The sequence below is a fragment of the Ursus arctos genome, unplaced genomic scaffold, assembly GCF_023065955.2.
Source record: "Ursus arctos isolate Adak ecotype North America unplaced genomic scaffold, UrsArc2.0 scaffold_11, whole genome shotgun sequence".
Taxonomy (NCBI): Eukaryota; Metazoa; Chordata; class Mammalia; order Carnivora; family Ursidae; genus Ursus; species Ursus arctos.
In genome coordinates, this window is record NW_026622775.1 from 69,893,421 (window position 1) to 69,908,100 (window position 14,680).

Here is a 14,680-nt window from a genome sequence, read left to right on the forward strand (position 1 = left end):
CCGCCAGAGGGCGGCCCGCTCCTCAGAGGTGGAGGCGGCAGTGGTGTTGGTTTACAGCCTAGACCTTGACCTTCCTTCTGTTATGCCAAGCTGTCCTCCGCTTCCAGGTGGGGAGCCTGAGGTGTAGAGCTTCCCAGCAGGTTCCAGCCAGACTTGAGCTAGACTCGGAGTCCTGTCCAAGTTAGCCGCGGTTCAGCTCTGTCGGTTCTTCCCGGGAATAACCCGGCCTAGCTGGTGCTTTACGCGCCTCTAGTTTGTCATCCCTCTCCGGCCGCAGACGCAGCTCTGCAGGGCTACCGTTTGTCCCTCTCCAGAGAAGTAGTGAAGCACCTAATAGAGATGAGAAGTGGTTCTCAGGGTGTTCCGTGAATGCTCGTGTTCCGGGCTGATAGCTACCCCAGCGAGCCTGTAATTTCTGACTTTGCTGCTCCTCGGGGCACAGCTTGACAGTGACTGAGTCAACAGTGGCTCCCCTTTCCCGCCCTCACCTCTGCAGTGCATCTGCACACCAGGCTCTTGGTAGGAGAGATGCTCTGGGGCAGGAGGTGGTGCCCAGGACCTCCCGTTGACACTCCGGAGCCCGGCCTGGCTGCCACTGGCCGTAGACCCATGGGGCGTGCGGCACGGGGGCTGGGAGCGAGCCGCCGCCACTCTTTGCCCTCCTGGGGAACAGCGGCCTAGACTTCATCAATGCTTTTCAGCCACATCCTTCCCCATTTCTCCTAAAAGCTCCCTTTGTCTCTTTCTCTCATAGGATTCCTTTCAAGATTGGGCAGCCCAAGAAACAGATTGTCCCCAAAACAGTGAGTAACCCGATTCTTTCATTCTGAGACTCAGTCTGTTTCACGTGGTCTTTGCAGAGAAGCAGAGCTTTGACTCAGCACATCGTGGGCCTGGGAGGGCTGCACCCGGGCCGCCTTCTTCCCAGCCGCATCACTCTAGAACCTCACCTAGACTGGGGCTTGCAGGGGCCTCCTAGTCTGGGACATTCTCCTTCCACGGATCAGTCTGGGCTCGTCCACATCATCTTCGGGCAGGTCCAGGAGGTAGGTGATGGGTGAGGAGGAATCCGTTGGCTTCTGAACGGCCCATCTCTGCAATCTGGCGGCAGCCTGCGCTTCCCTAAGAGGACTCCTGGAACATAGGCCCCTGCCGAAGACATGACCCAGGCCTTTATCTCCAGCTACCTCAGGCTGCGTGAAGACCGGGAAGCTTCTCCGGGGTGGGGGGTGGGGTCCCTTTCTCTCTATTGCCAAAGGCATCCTGGCCAGGACCCAGAATTGGCGGGAGGGCACGATTGAATCCTACCCCCCTTGAGAGCCCACAGTTTTTATCCCTATTTTATCTCCAGAATGGGAGAGGAATCAGAGGTTCTTAGAAAGTTAGAGATGGGAGCGCTTACAGATCATCTAGTCCAACCTGATTTTTCTGACGAGACAACCAAAGCCCACAAAGTCACAGTGACTTTCTAAAGTTGTAAAAATCTAACACTGACAGAGCTGAAATTAGAACCCAAGTTGGAGCCTCTGTTCCATGCACATTCCATTCCTTTATGCTGCCTCACTCAGGCTGTGAAGGCCTCCCAAGGTGAGGGACTTCTAGTAAAGAACGGCCTCTCGAACCCCCTCACCCACAAATCTAAGCAGGCTCTTGGTTTTACTGTGGGAAAGCACAGCCGCACACTGCCTCTGCTTGTGACAGTTCCAGGAAGCCCAGCACCGTCCGCCTGCTGGAGCTCCTGACGCTTCTCCTCGTCTTAATAACCTCCCCCCCACCTTGGCTCAGGACTCAGAACTACAGGAAAGATACTGCTGCAGTTTGGCAAGAAGGGAAGTTCGGCACACATCTGACCAGTGGCTCAGTCTTTGGAAAATCCAAAGTCAGGCCACTTAAAAGGAAGTGGGCCTGCATTTCTCTTTCAAGTGAAGGCAGGCCGAGGACAGACGGAGAGCGTACCTCCCGTGCAGAGGCTGGCCATCTGCGGAGGCCCTCAGCCGAAGCGCAGAGAATCTGGGCGTGCAAGTGTTGGGCTCTAGCCGGCTACAGGAAGTGGGAAGGTGTGGCCGTGAGTCTCCAGAGTTTAATCCAGGGCAGATCTGAAAGGGAAGTGGTTTTGAGAAGGGTCTTTTATTCCCAACACTCACTACCAAAAAACAGACAAACAGAAAACTCTCCCAGCACCCTTACCTTTATGGAGATAGCCCTTGTTCTCCACAGAAAAGTATAGGTTTCAGTTTCTAGCTTCTTTACCAGAGTTTTTTGACCGATCTCTGGGTCTTTTAATCTGAGGAGTCCCATCCCAGTGCCTCTGGATGGCCCTATAATCAGGCCCACGGATGGGCCCCTGGGCTGCCTCTTCTCCTCCTCACATGGCTCTTGTTTGAGATAGAATCCTGGTCCTTTGACTTCTGAAATCCACTCCCCCAGACAGACTGGGCGTCAAGTAGTGGTTAAGAAGCCGGATTTGGGGGGTTTCCTGGCTGGATTCTGCCACGTGCTGTGTGTGATGACCATGGGCGAGGCCCTTACGCTCTCCGAGCCCTGCTTTCCTCCTTCGTAAGTGCAGATGAACCTGGTACCTGTGCCATTGACCTATTCGGGAGTCTCGGATGAGGTCATGCGTATGAAGCACTTAGCACAGCATCCGGCACATAGCAAGCCCTCAATAAGTATTAACTCCATGATGGGAAGAGAGTGGATTTGACTCTTTCTAAACCACCAGGGACGCAGCCTAGCCCCAGCAGCCGGACCCCCTAGTTCAGGGAAACGCTAGGCCGGGCCTTTATTTGCTCCCTCAACTCCCCAGAGGCACTGAAGGAGAAGGAGTGAGAAGCCTGTCCCTTCGGTCTCTCCTGGCTTCCACAACAGGCCGAGCCAGGGCCGCTGTGTCGGCGTCTCCGGCGGCTGCTCCCGAACATCGGCGGCACAGCGCCGTTCTTGCCCGGGCACTGTCGGAGAGGGGCAGATGTGGCTGCCTGCTGACGGGAAGGCCTGGTGCCCCTGTCATGGGAAGAAACACTCATGTTATCTTCAGGGAGTTTCAGGAGGTTTTTGGCTCAAGGCACACAACGATCAGACACAAAGAAAGCATTGTGTGTCCGCTCACACTGTTCTCCTGGGCCCAGGTCGTTAACAGGAATCCCATTATTGTTGAGGCTCTGGCTGGAATGGCGTGTTCTCAGCAGGGGCTGGCCGTGTGGAAGTGGAAGGACAGAAGCTCCCCGACCTCCCAGCCCCAGCCTGCCGCTCGGTCCCCTCCTGCCCCTCCAGCCCCACAGAGTAGCGGGAGCGTCTTGGCGTGGCAGAAAGCGGCCGCGCCTCCCCCGGAACCCGCGCGGCTGGCGCAGCGCTTCGCAGCCGGCACCCCGGGTCTCGCCGGGGAGGAGCACACCCGGCTCGTGGGTGCTCCGCGGGGCAGGGCGGACGAGCAGCCCCTAAGTCAAGCCTTCCCGGGAGAAAGACGTCCACTGGCAGAGCGGGGAGTCGCTCAGCCTCGTTTAATCCTGTTGCGACATACCAGAGGGAAGCTGTGTCCCCCCCCCCCCCCACCGCCTGCCAGCACCCCTCAAAGAGAGGCTTCTTGGAACACCTGGCGCGCCCTCTGCCTCAGCTCTGATCTGCCGCAGCGCAGCTCCAGCGCCCAGCCCCGCCCTGCCTGCCCGGCGCCCTTTCCGCTTCACGAGTGGCGGTCTGGGTGGGGGCTCCGCCCGCTCATCCACTTCGCACATCCCTACTCCTGCTCCGTGCCAGCCTGACCCCGGGCCGTGGGGGGAGCACCTGCAGCCTTGGAGAATTCAGGCGGCAGCCGGCCGTGTGCTGCTCGGTCCCCCGCGCCAAGCTCGCCGGCCTGGCCCACCCCGACCCTCCGACAGTCTGCACATGTGTTTACACTTGCATTGTTGACCGGGGGCCAATCGCCTCTTTGGCAAAAGCATCAAGCATTCAAAGATGTTCAGATCTTTTGTGTTTGGCTCCTTCCCTCGGAGTGGATATATACCTTGGACTGAGACTCAGTGTATCCCTCTGTTCTCTTAACCGTTTTGTGAGGGGCCAGAGCCCTGGTGGTGTGGCCTTGGATCTTTCCCCGGGGGAGGAAAGAGATCTGGAGACCTGTGAGCTGTAGGAGCCCCCACCTGGCTACCAGAAGCAGAAGAGGGAAACATTCATGGACCTCGCAGGCTGTCACATGGCCTTGAGCAGCGGCAGAAGGATCCAGCCCCACCCTGACATACTTCTCAGCTGCCAGCCCGAGACCTCAAGTTTCTCACCAGCCAGAGCGATCCAACCCAGTTGGAACCCCACGGTCGCTCGCTCTCTGTGCAAGTCCAAGCAGTCCCGGCCAGGGGGACCAGGTGCTCTCCGGCATCCCACACACCCATCAGCACACGTGGGGATTGCAAAAGAGATTGCCAGGAGCCAAGGCTGTAGCTCCAGTGGGTCGGCAGGCCTTCTCCGAGCCTGCCTCCCCTCCAGGAGCGCCGACACCACGTTCTTGATCTTCAGGAGAGCTGGATTCGGACCAAGACCTCCTCCATTTAATTCCGTTCTTTTGGGAAGAAAGGCTTTTCGTATGTGAAGATTCTGCTAGGCGGTCACATCCTACGGAGTAAGAGAAGGGATGTGTCCAGTGAAGGGAGGCCCCGGTGCAACCGCAGGCACAGGATCCAGGCTTAGGCAGAGGCCTGGCTATCCACCAACCGCATGCTATGTGCTGCCTGTCCTCTCAGCCAAGGGGTTACAGTCCGGTCTGCACCCGCAGCCTGCTCTGGTCCTCCCAGCGCCCCTGCATGTAGGAGAGGAACAGGGAGACACCATAGGCGGGCTAGGGACCGTTCTCTGGGCTCGGCACAGACTGCTGGGGGATCCTTCCAGGCAAGCCGGCGGGGCCGACACTGCTACCTCATTGCCTTGTCAACCCCTGGAAAGCTTCACAGGGACAGGCTAACCAGAGTGATCCTGTTCCACCAGGAAAGAAACCGAGACTCAGAATGTTAGGTAGTATTTTTACTGCTGCACAGCTGGTGTGAGAGTTCAGGTCTCATCTGTCTCTGCTCGCTCCTGTCCCCCACCGTCCTCGGCGGCGCCACCGGAGAAAGGGCTGGACTGCCTCCGTGCGGGCTTGCTGGGTCCGGGCCAGGCCCCCTGCCCCAGAACAAAGCCCCCGCCTGCAGTCTCGCCAGACGCTCTTCGGGCTTTGGCTGAGACTTTGATTCCTGCCCAGCTACACAGCCCCAGGGATAGGTGACACTTGAAGCTTTGATCAGGAATATATGCTTTAGTGGGAGCGAATTTGGAATTTCTCTAGAGCAGCTTTTGATGGATCATAAGGAAGGCGATGATGAAGATGTCAGGTTCCTGGATGGAGAGATGGGGGAGGGGGCGTCTGTTGAAAAAAGGGCAAAGACTGTAGGATGGGGGGAAACCAGTGGTGATTTTTACTTCCCAGCTTTGTGTCAGGCCCCAGATGCTGGGCGCATAGAGTAAGGAGAGACCTTGGGTTCCTGCCTCTCAGTTTTACAGTTCAGATGAGGAAGGTGAAGTATGTCCGTGCAGGGGCGGCGACATACTGTCATGCCCTGGGACCCTGGCTAGGCAGGTTCTCCAAGCCCTTCTCACGGGGCCCTGCCCATGCTTTGGGTTACACGTGTACGCTCGTGACTGTTCCATCCCTCCCACCAGGCCCCACATCCGGTGTATTCCCCTGGGGAGCCCTCACACCTGGTGAAATGCATTGCACTTAATAGGTGCTCAATAAATGTTTGTGGGATGAACGAATGTTATTTTCAAAGCGGGGGAGGGTGCCAAGCTAGGAGCCTGAATTCTCGCCTTCCTTTGCCGCTGACCAGCCCTGCATCCTTCCGTAAATCATCCCCCTGCCTCCGGGCTTCATTTTCCTCGCTTGTAACATGAAATAACTGGCCCGAATAACGTTCTGCCATTCTGGGACTATGTTGAGTTACGTAAATGCACGTGAGGAGTATGGGGTCCATGGGACTCCCGAGTGCGCCTTCGCAGGGCACTGTGACGGGAGCGTGTGCTGCTGCAGAGCAGTGGGGCCTTGACACTTCGCTCAGTTGCACACTCTGTGAGCTTCGGCCGACCTGTCAGGAGAGTGAGAATCAGGGTTCAGGGCTCTCACTGGCAGGAGTCTCAGGGAGCGGTCAAGAAGGCACCTTTCTCAGGTCATGACTTTAATCCATCAGCAGATACCTTTTTCCCCTTTCTCAGAATGTTGGTTAAGAGCACGGGCCTTGGGGCCAGGCCGCCCGTGCCCGCATCCCGGCTCTGCCCCTCACTGTGGTGTGGCTGTGTGCGGTTTGCTTCAGCTCTGTCCCAGGGGCTCCAGAGGGCAGGGCGGGCCAGAAGCACACCTGCTTCCTCCGGTTCTGGAGGAGGAGCCGTGGCCGGAAGCGCGTGCTGAGCACCCTGTGAGCGTGAGCTGGTTTCCTGGAGCACCTCAGCCCCGAGGCTCAGTGAGCTGCCCGGGGAGCTGGTCCTGCCCGGGGTGGAAGGGAAGTAGGAGAGGCCTCGGTCCCCTCCCTTGGCTCGCAGATGTCGTACACTTCACGGGCCACTCTCCTAAGAGACTGTTGCCAGGGCCCCCAGTTGATGGATGGGGACCTTCAGGTGCTAGACGTGCACCTGGCTTTCTTGACCTCACCTGACACGTAGGCGGCAGAATTGGGACCAGGACTCACACCCATCTGATGTAAATTTTCCTGGCATCAGGGAAATCGGATAACTTACGCAGAGTTTTAAGAGAACCTTGCCTGAGTCGGTAGTAATAGTATTCGTGCTTGCTACATCCCAGCACACAGAGCGGAGACGGGGCTTTCTTGACCGACCCCGAACCTCAGACCTCGTAGGTGGTAGGCCCTGTGAGGAAACCAGGGCCCCGGAGCGGGAGGGGACCCGCCTCCTTCTCCGCTGGGCTCCCTGATCCGTCACATGCTGAGCACCTCACCTGCCACATGAGGGAACACAGCCGGGCGCCTCATTCCCTGTGACGGAAAACAGAGCCACAATCCGCTGCTACTTGCCTGGCTGGCCCATCTGGGAGGGGAGTCTTTTGCCCTAAATCAAACACTTAATTAATTTGGGAAAACAGGGATACTGTCGTTAACGATCTGCTGGTGCTTGTATGGACTGGACGGGGTGGTTCTCTGCAGCCGGGGGAGGGCGTGCGGGGAGTTTTGGTAGGCGGGCAGATTTTTTCCAACGTGTTGTCATTTCTCCGATGATTGAGTTATCTCTTTGGTTACAGGTGGAGAGAGATTTTGAGAGGGAGTATGGAAAACTCCAGCAGTGAGTGTCAAAGCCCAGAAGGACGGGAGTTGGTGGGGAAAGGGGCAGGAGCCTTCCCCCAGGTCTCCATTCCTGCACCACCCCTTCCAGCACTGCCAGCAGTGGGCCGCTCCTGTGTCCCGCCAGCACCCCGGGAGTCGAGGGCAGCTCGGTTCACAGCCTGCCAGAAATTCTCCCGCAGCTGGTGGCTGTGTGAGAGTCGTTAACTCATAGCCTTTGGGTGCTTGGCCTTGTGCAGAGCTGGTAGTGGCCCTCCCGTCAGTGGGACAGATCCCCGCAGCGCAGGGGCCCCTTCTTCTCCTGGGAGGTGTTCCAGAGCGTCAGGTTGGGCTTAACTCAGGTGGATGGGAAGGAAGGGGGCTAAAGCAAGCTGGAAATGCCAGGTGCCCAGGCCCGCGCCCCTGCCTTGCAGGCTGGAGGAGCAGACCAGGAGGCTGCAGAAGGACATGAAGAAGAGCACCGATGCTGACCTGGGTAGGTGGCATATCCCCGAGCCAGGCCTGGCCTGGGGGCACAGGTGGCCCTCCGGCCCTCCGTCACTTTTGGGCTGGCTCCCGTGCTCTGTGCACAGGGCCTCATGCCACCTCTCATCCAGAGGACTCCGGTGGGTCTGAACACGACTGCCCCGGCATCTCCAGACTGTGTGCAGCAAGCCAAGGGTCTGATGTCAGAGCCCATCTGTTATTTGTTTCGTGGGTAGCTCCAGGTTACCTGGGTGGCGTCTTTAATGTTCGCCACTGCCTTTCTAGTACAGGAGAGGCTGCGATAGGGGCGCCTGGGTGGCTCAGTCGGTTAAGCGTCTGCCTTCGGCTCAGGTCATGATCCCGGGTCCTGGGATCGAGTCCCAAGTCGCGCTCCTCAGCGGGTAGTCTGCTTCTCCCTCTCCCTCTGCCTGTCGCTCCCCCTACTCTATCAGAAAATTTTTTAAAATCTTTAAAAAAAGAAAAAAAAGGAGAGGCTGTGACCCACTGCTTGCTTTCCTTGGTGCTTCTCCAGGCGACGGTGTGGTCTGAGCACAGGTAAAGGGAAGGTAGTGTTTTCACAGGGAGCAGCTTTGGAAGCAGTGGAACTTCGGGGATCCACAAAGTGGAGAGCGTGGTTTTCGAACAAAGAAATCAGGATAAATGGAGGACCCCTGGAGCCCAGGGTCAGAAGCATAGTCTGGGCAGAGAAGGCCTTCCTGAAACAGCGGCACCCCAGCCCAGTGCAAGGCCTGCACCCCACAGGTGGTGTGTCAGAGTCCCTGGAAGGCCCACCCCCAGTCAGTGCTGCTGCAGCTGGTCCAGGGACCCCATTTTGAGAACTGCTCCAGACAGTTGAGGAGAATCAAATTTCCTGATCTTGGAATCTCCTCAGCTGCCTGGACGAGTTCTAAAATCCCATCCCGTGTGCCCAGGCAAGATCGTCTGCACATGACCAGTCTTTGTTGACCCTTACATTCTGAGGTTGCATCAGGGCTCCAGAGACCCATGTGGCGTCCAAGACCCCCGCTCTCTTTAAGGTTCAAAGACCACCAGCCTCCCAGTTCTCACTGGGCTGGCCATGCCCTCCCAGTCCCTGAGAGTGGGGCCTGGGTGGTGCTCACAGAGGCCGCTGAGGACTCCCGGGGGGGATTTCCACACTGTTAATGGACTTCAGATGGTTCGAACAAAGACAGAGACAAAGGCATGAAATGTTAAGGCTTTAGGAAAGAAAAGGAAAATTGGGAAGAAAGTCTCCCCCACCCCGAATTTTCGGGGTTTTTTCTTCAAATACTAAAAAAAAAAAAAAAAAAAAAAAAAGTGGAAGAAATTTTTCAAACAGGTTTCCAGTTTTGTCTGAGTTTTTAACCTTGCGTTCTACTGTCTGAGATCATCTTATAATCCAGGCAAATTATACATGATGTTCACTCCTAAGCCTGCAAAGTCACTTTATAGCTTTGAAAGAGGGTTTTTTGCTCCATTGCTTCAACATTTCAGGGACGTTTACATTTCCGGGCTTTTCCCGTATTTTGCCTGTTTGCTGGGTGAGGACAGCAAGCGCCTAGATTCGAGAGAAAGCCAGGACAGGGCTCTGGGTGGGCCGGTCCTCCACCGGGGGCCTCTTCGCTGGCAAGTGGAGGGGCCTGAGTGAGAACCCCCCCGCCCGTGGACTTGTTTCTCCCCTTCCCCGAGGGGGGCTGGAGCTGGGTTTAGGGCTGCTCCCTCCTCGATGCAGTGACCACGCAAGGCCACATCTGTCATGAACTGGAGTGGCCTTTATTTCATCGATGCAGAGATGTTTTTTCACATTTAATAACATCTCTGAAATCAAGTCACTGTAGCACTTGATAGCATTTAGTTGGCATTTTTGTCCTTTCTTGATGGCTCGTACCGTAACGATGTGTCCTGCAGTTGCTTGTATCTTCAATTCATGGCGTAAAATAGTAAGAAATACACTCAGAAACTTGTTTTCCCCTGAGACCCTGAAACTGGCACAGACACACGGAGCGGGCAGGCTTCTCCAGTCTCTCTTCCTACCCCTCTAGAATTTATTTATTTATTTATTTAACAAATAATGGAGGCCTGAAAACTTGTATGGGACCAAAAGTTCCAGAGCTGCCAATAGAGTTCCCTCCTGCCTCAAGCTGCCGTGTGATTTTCAGGCTCCCCATATGTTAAACAGGGTCTCAGAACACGTGACACGGTACAGCAGGGCAGTGGTGTCCATCCGTGGGGAAATGGCCCCGGGGAGGACCTTGGACAGCATAAGCAGACACCCTGGCAGAGCCCGTGCGGCCTGCCCCCAGCTGTCTCCAGGCCCGACCGTCGGGAGCGCAGCAGCCGGGGAGGCAGGTGCCCAGAGGCCGGGCCTGGCTCAGCACTTGCAGCTGTCTGACCTTGAGGAAGTCATAAGCCTTCTGAGCCTCACCTGCCTCATCTGGAAAATGGACCCAAAATGCACTCCCCCAGATGTCTCCTGGGTTGTTGGAGCCCTAAATAAAACAAGGGGGGGGAGTGGAAACCTGTTGGCAGCTTTGGGGCTCTTGGTCTGGTGCAGGTTTTTAAGTCCCCATTGTTTGTGAACAAAGTCTAGAGGGGCAGGAAGGAACTGGGAAAAGGCCATGCTTGCTCCGTAGGGTCTATGCCCCCATTCTGTCGGTATTGTCTATGGCAGGATTGAGTAGTGGCAGCAGAAAACACATGGCCCCAAAAGCCTAAGCTCTTGATTTCTAGCCCTTTACAGTGTGTTTGCCAGCCCTGGTGTGGAACGCTGTTACTCTTGTCCACGAGGGAGTCCCAAACCAAGCTTCATCTCCAGACTGCCTGGGGAGTTTATTTATGTATTTATTTTTAAGATTTTACTTATTTATTTGAGAGAGAGCACACGAGAGCACAGCAGGGGGAGTGGCAGAGGGAGAAGAAGACTCCTTGCTGAGTAGGGATCCTGACCCCCCCCGGGGGGAGAGGGCTTGATCCCTGGGCCCTGGGATCGTGACCTGAGCCGAAGGCAGATGCCCAACCAACTGAGCCACCCAGGCGTCCCCCGAGAGTTTCTTTAAAATGCACATTCCTGGATTCCAGACTTACTGAATTAAAATCTATAGAGCTAGAAATATTTTTTTACAGCTTCCCACCCAAATGATTCTGTTAAAATCTAGAGTTCAGAAAATTAAGTCATTGCACAAGGTAAAGCTACTCGAAAGAATTACCCAGCGCAGCATCAGATGGTCAGGAACAGAGTACAGTAAGGACTTGTGACTCATGGCTCTGTGGTACTTGGAAGCTTTTGTGGTCTCTGGCCAGGGTGGAGGTCAAGGTGCGGCCCCTGGACTGAAGGAGGAGGGGAGTCCTGACGACAAGACCTGTCCCTTCCTAGGTTCACTGAGCTTTGACCTCTTACAGCCATGTCCAAATCTGCTGTGAAGATATCCTTGGACTTACTCTCCAATCCCCTCTGCGAGCAAGACCAGGACTTCCTGAACATGGTGACAGCTCTGGACACGGCCATGAAGCGGATGGACGCCTTCAACCAGGAAAAGGTAAGTGGGGGTCTTGCTTGCCCCCTTCTCACGGCTTCCGCGTGGGCGGAGCGCCTGCACGGAGTCCTTAACGGGGCTCAGTCTTCAGCCGCCTTCAAGCCCTCTGAGGCCTGAGTGTTGCAAGCCCTGGGAACTCTGTGCTGGCCCTGCTTCGGCCCTGGTTGCTTCCATGGCTCACCCACTGGGAGACCACGAAAGAGACAGGGAAGCTCTGCTCGCCCGCAGCCCCTCACCCTTGCCGCAGTTGCCCACCCAGGCTCCCCACGGAGCAGGGCTGCTAGCGGCCCGCGGACAGCGGCGGGCAGGAGACCTGACCCAGAACCAGAACGGTACTCCCTGTTGCTGGTCATCATCTCTGCCCTGTGCCACCTCACCGGTCCCGCCAGTTCTTGTCCCTGCCCCATCCCTGCATGTCAGGTACCTGGAGCCTCCCATTTGAGGCAGAGTCTGACTTCCCCTCAGTGTTGATGTCATTGGGTTTTTTCTTTTAACAGGTGAACCAAATTCAAAAGACCGTGATTGAACCCTTAAAAAAGTGAGTAAAGATCATCTGGGGACCACAGGCCTCAGGGACCTGGGCTCGGGGCACTTATTGGAAAGACAGGTCAACTGGCCAGTTGGCGACCAGATATCATCTCTAGCAGCCTGTCCCCAGATGCACACGGGGCTGACCAGAAACTCAAGAGGGACGCTAGCCCTGTGACCCGTGGCCGTCGGGGTGATGCCCGTGGTGGCCCCAGAGCACGCCCCTGGCCCGGGTGCACTCAGTGACCACGAGGCACTTCTGATCTGCCGCAGCAGACGGCCTTTGCTCCGGTGGTCACTTGGCCATTTTTCCCTTTGTTCCTGATCGAGAAGCAGAGGGCGCGGAGCTCGCTGAATTCGGCGAGCAGAGATCTTGGCCAGCCCTCAGCGGGGATGGGCAAGGCCTTTCATCTCCCCGCCGCACTGGGAGAGCAGCTGCCTGCAGCGCTCGGCTTTTGAAATATGGGGGTGGCCGCACATGGGGAAGGGTGCAGAGCGGGGTCCTGCCTGGGAAGGTCCCCTAACTCGTGACCTGTCAGAGTCAGAAATTCTTCTGTAAGACTCATTTTCTCTCAGGCAGGCCCTGGGCAGTGATCAGACGGGCCTATTCCCCGAGTCCCTGGAGGGGGCGGGCGAGGGGGGGGGACAGGCAGGAGCGTTGCCTTGAAGCTCCCGGATCACTTCGTCTTCTTCCCTGGCGTCTCCCGAACTGACTCTGACCTAGAAAGGCTCCCGCTCCAGCCCGGCAGCTGCACTTTATTACCTCTTCTGTGGTGGTCCCAGGCAGCTGCCTCACCAGGCCTGGGTAATGAGGCTCTGCTAATTACCATTAGGCCTGGATCGGGGCCCGGAGGGAGATGAAGAGAGCAGGTTTTGGTCCTCCAGCCCCTGGCGTTGGGGTTATGGAGCTCTTCACTCCCTGTTCAGGTCCAAGGGGTGGGGTTGGGGAAAGCTGTTTCCAAGCTGGGGCTATGTGGAGGCTCGGCCTCGGTGGGAAGGGATTTCTTCCTGCACCGCCCTCCTTCCCTGGACCCCGACCCCCTAGTCCCTGCTCAGCCCCGGGTTGCAAGGTCCCATGAGGAACAGGGTGCTGAGGAGGCTGGTGGCTCAGGAGGGAGGTGTCAGCAGGAGCTGCATTGCTGGTGGCCTTCTGACTCGGTCTCCAGGGCCAAGGGTTGGCAACTCGGGGGAAAGGACCAGGGGCCACCACAGGGGCTGCCATGGACACCCACGGCTGGCAGAGCTAGTCAGGGGACACCAGCTCGGAGAACTAGGGGACTGACTCGCATCTCGATTTCACAACCAAGGAGGCGGCCTTGAAATCTGATGCTTGGCTTCTAGAGCCAAATGGAGAGAAATCCCGGCTGCTTCCCACCGCCCCAGCAGCCCACCACCTGCCAGGAAGGTGGGTGAGTGGCACAGGGGGTGGGCACCATCTCCGCAGCAGATCCGCTGACCTCTGCCTGAGCCCCCGGGCCCGCCCGCCCGCCTCCCCGGCTGGCTTCTCCATCCCAACGCCGACATGCGATCTCCCCCAACCACATAAAACCGGCACTGCCTGTTGCCGCCTCTTGCCAGGAGAGAAGCTCCCAGGGACCCCGGTACCGGAAACAGGAAACTGCAGCTTTCCTGTCCTCTGATGAAGAACATCGCCACATGGCCACCCCACCGCCCCCAGCCTCCCCCCAGGGGGCTCGGCCTCTAATCCCCCAGTCTCTGGGCTGCGTTCACATGGTCGGATGGGGATGCTTTCAATTTCCCTTTCCTGGTGGGTGGAAGATCCCGGCTGTGTGGGCACAGATTGAGGAATGGCAGGCATTCCCCACCAGGGCCGGCTGCTCCCAGCCTACCTCCCAGCCGGCCTCTTTCTCCCTCCCCCTTTCCCTCCTCCCTCTCTCTGCCTCCTCATCCCGCCGCTTACCCAGGGGGGGCAGTTTGGTTGCACCTTAGGATGGTCACCTGGGCAGAGCTTCAGCGACGGTCTGATGTAGGCCCAGCCCTGTTCTCCCTTCTCCAGGGGGTAGACACAGCACAGACCTTAGGAGCTTGTGACCTAGTGCGGACGCCACAGTGGCACTCTCAGGAAGAAGAACCGGGGTTATCCATCATCGCCAAGGTGGTGCAGCGCAGTGGAGTGGGGCGAGTCCTAGGCAGGCCAGCCTGCCCCCAGCCAGCCCACAAGCCTGGGTCCCTGCTTCTCTGGATCGGTTTCCCCATGTGTAGAGAGGGAGGCCTGAACCCCACCCCTGCAGTGGCTCAGTCCTTGCTCAGGAGGAGGGGACAGACATGTCCCTGGGCTGAAGTGGTGGGTTGAGCTGCCTATGGAGGGTGGCGTCTGCCCTGGGGCTCTGGCCCAAGGCCTTCCGTGTTCCACGTCACTGCTAATTATCGGGGAAAGTGGGAAACTGAGCAGAGGGGGTGTGACTTCCCAGCCTTGTTTCTTTGCAGCAGCCCAGTGAAAGGGCGGACTTCAGGCCTTAGGGAGAGCTGGGTCCCCCACCTTTCCTGTCAGCTGAAGTCAGCAGGTGCCTCTGTAGGGTCCTGGGAGCAAGTCTGGGAGGGCCCAGGCACCAGGACTAGCCTATGCCTATCCGCACCTCCCTGCCCCCTTCCTTCCCCACCCTGAGGGTGGAGGAGAGCACTGGACACTCCGCACCTGGGGCCTGCTGTCGTACGAGCTCCTGGCCTTGCACACCGGCGTGGTGCCCGCACTGCCCAACGCGGGGGGCTGGCAGAGTCCCGTGTTGTGTCCATATAGTTAATGGGGAGGCGGGGCCTCAGTGGGGCAGGAGCCAGAGCCAGGATTACAGAGCCCTGGGCCCCCACACTTTCGTCAGCCACCTCAAATGC

General features: G+C 57.5%; 1 protein-coding gene across 6 annotated transcripts in view; it reads left to right on the top strand.

Annotated features, from left to right (window-relative positions):
- BIN3 (bridging integrator 3) overlaps positions 1-14,680 on the top strand; it is a 42,007-nt gene that overhangs the window by 20,604 nt on the left and 6,723 nt on the right. For 2 of the 6 annotated variants that reach the window (XM_057310211.1, XM_057310214.1), the window contains exons 1-4: positions 755-803; positions 7,265-7,305; positions 11,169-11,305; positions 11,800-11,840. In XM_057310211.1, coding sequence (XP_057166194.1) covers positions 7,290-7,305; positions 11,169-11,305; positions 11,800-11,840 — 194 coding nt within the window. In that variant the 5' untranslated portion in view covers positions 755-803; positions 7,265-7,289. Of the gene's footprint in view, positions 1-754; positions 804-7,264; positions 7,306-7,688; positions 7,780-11,168; positions 11,306-11,799; positions 11,841-14,680 lie in introns of those variants that run through there. The other 4 variants (XM_026519009.4, XM_057310210.1, XM_057310209.1 and 1 more) reach the window with 4 other exon arrangements.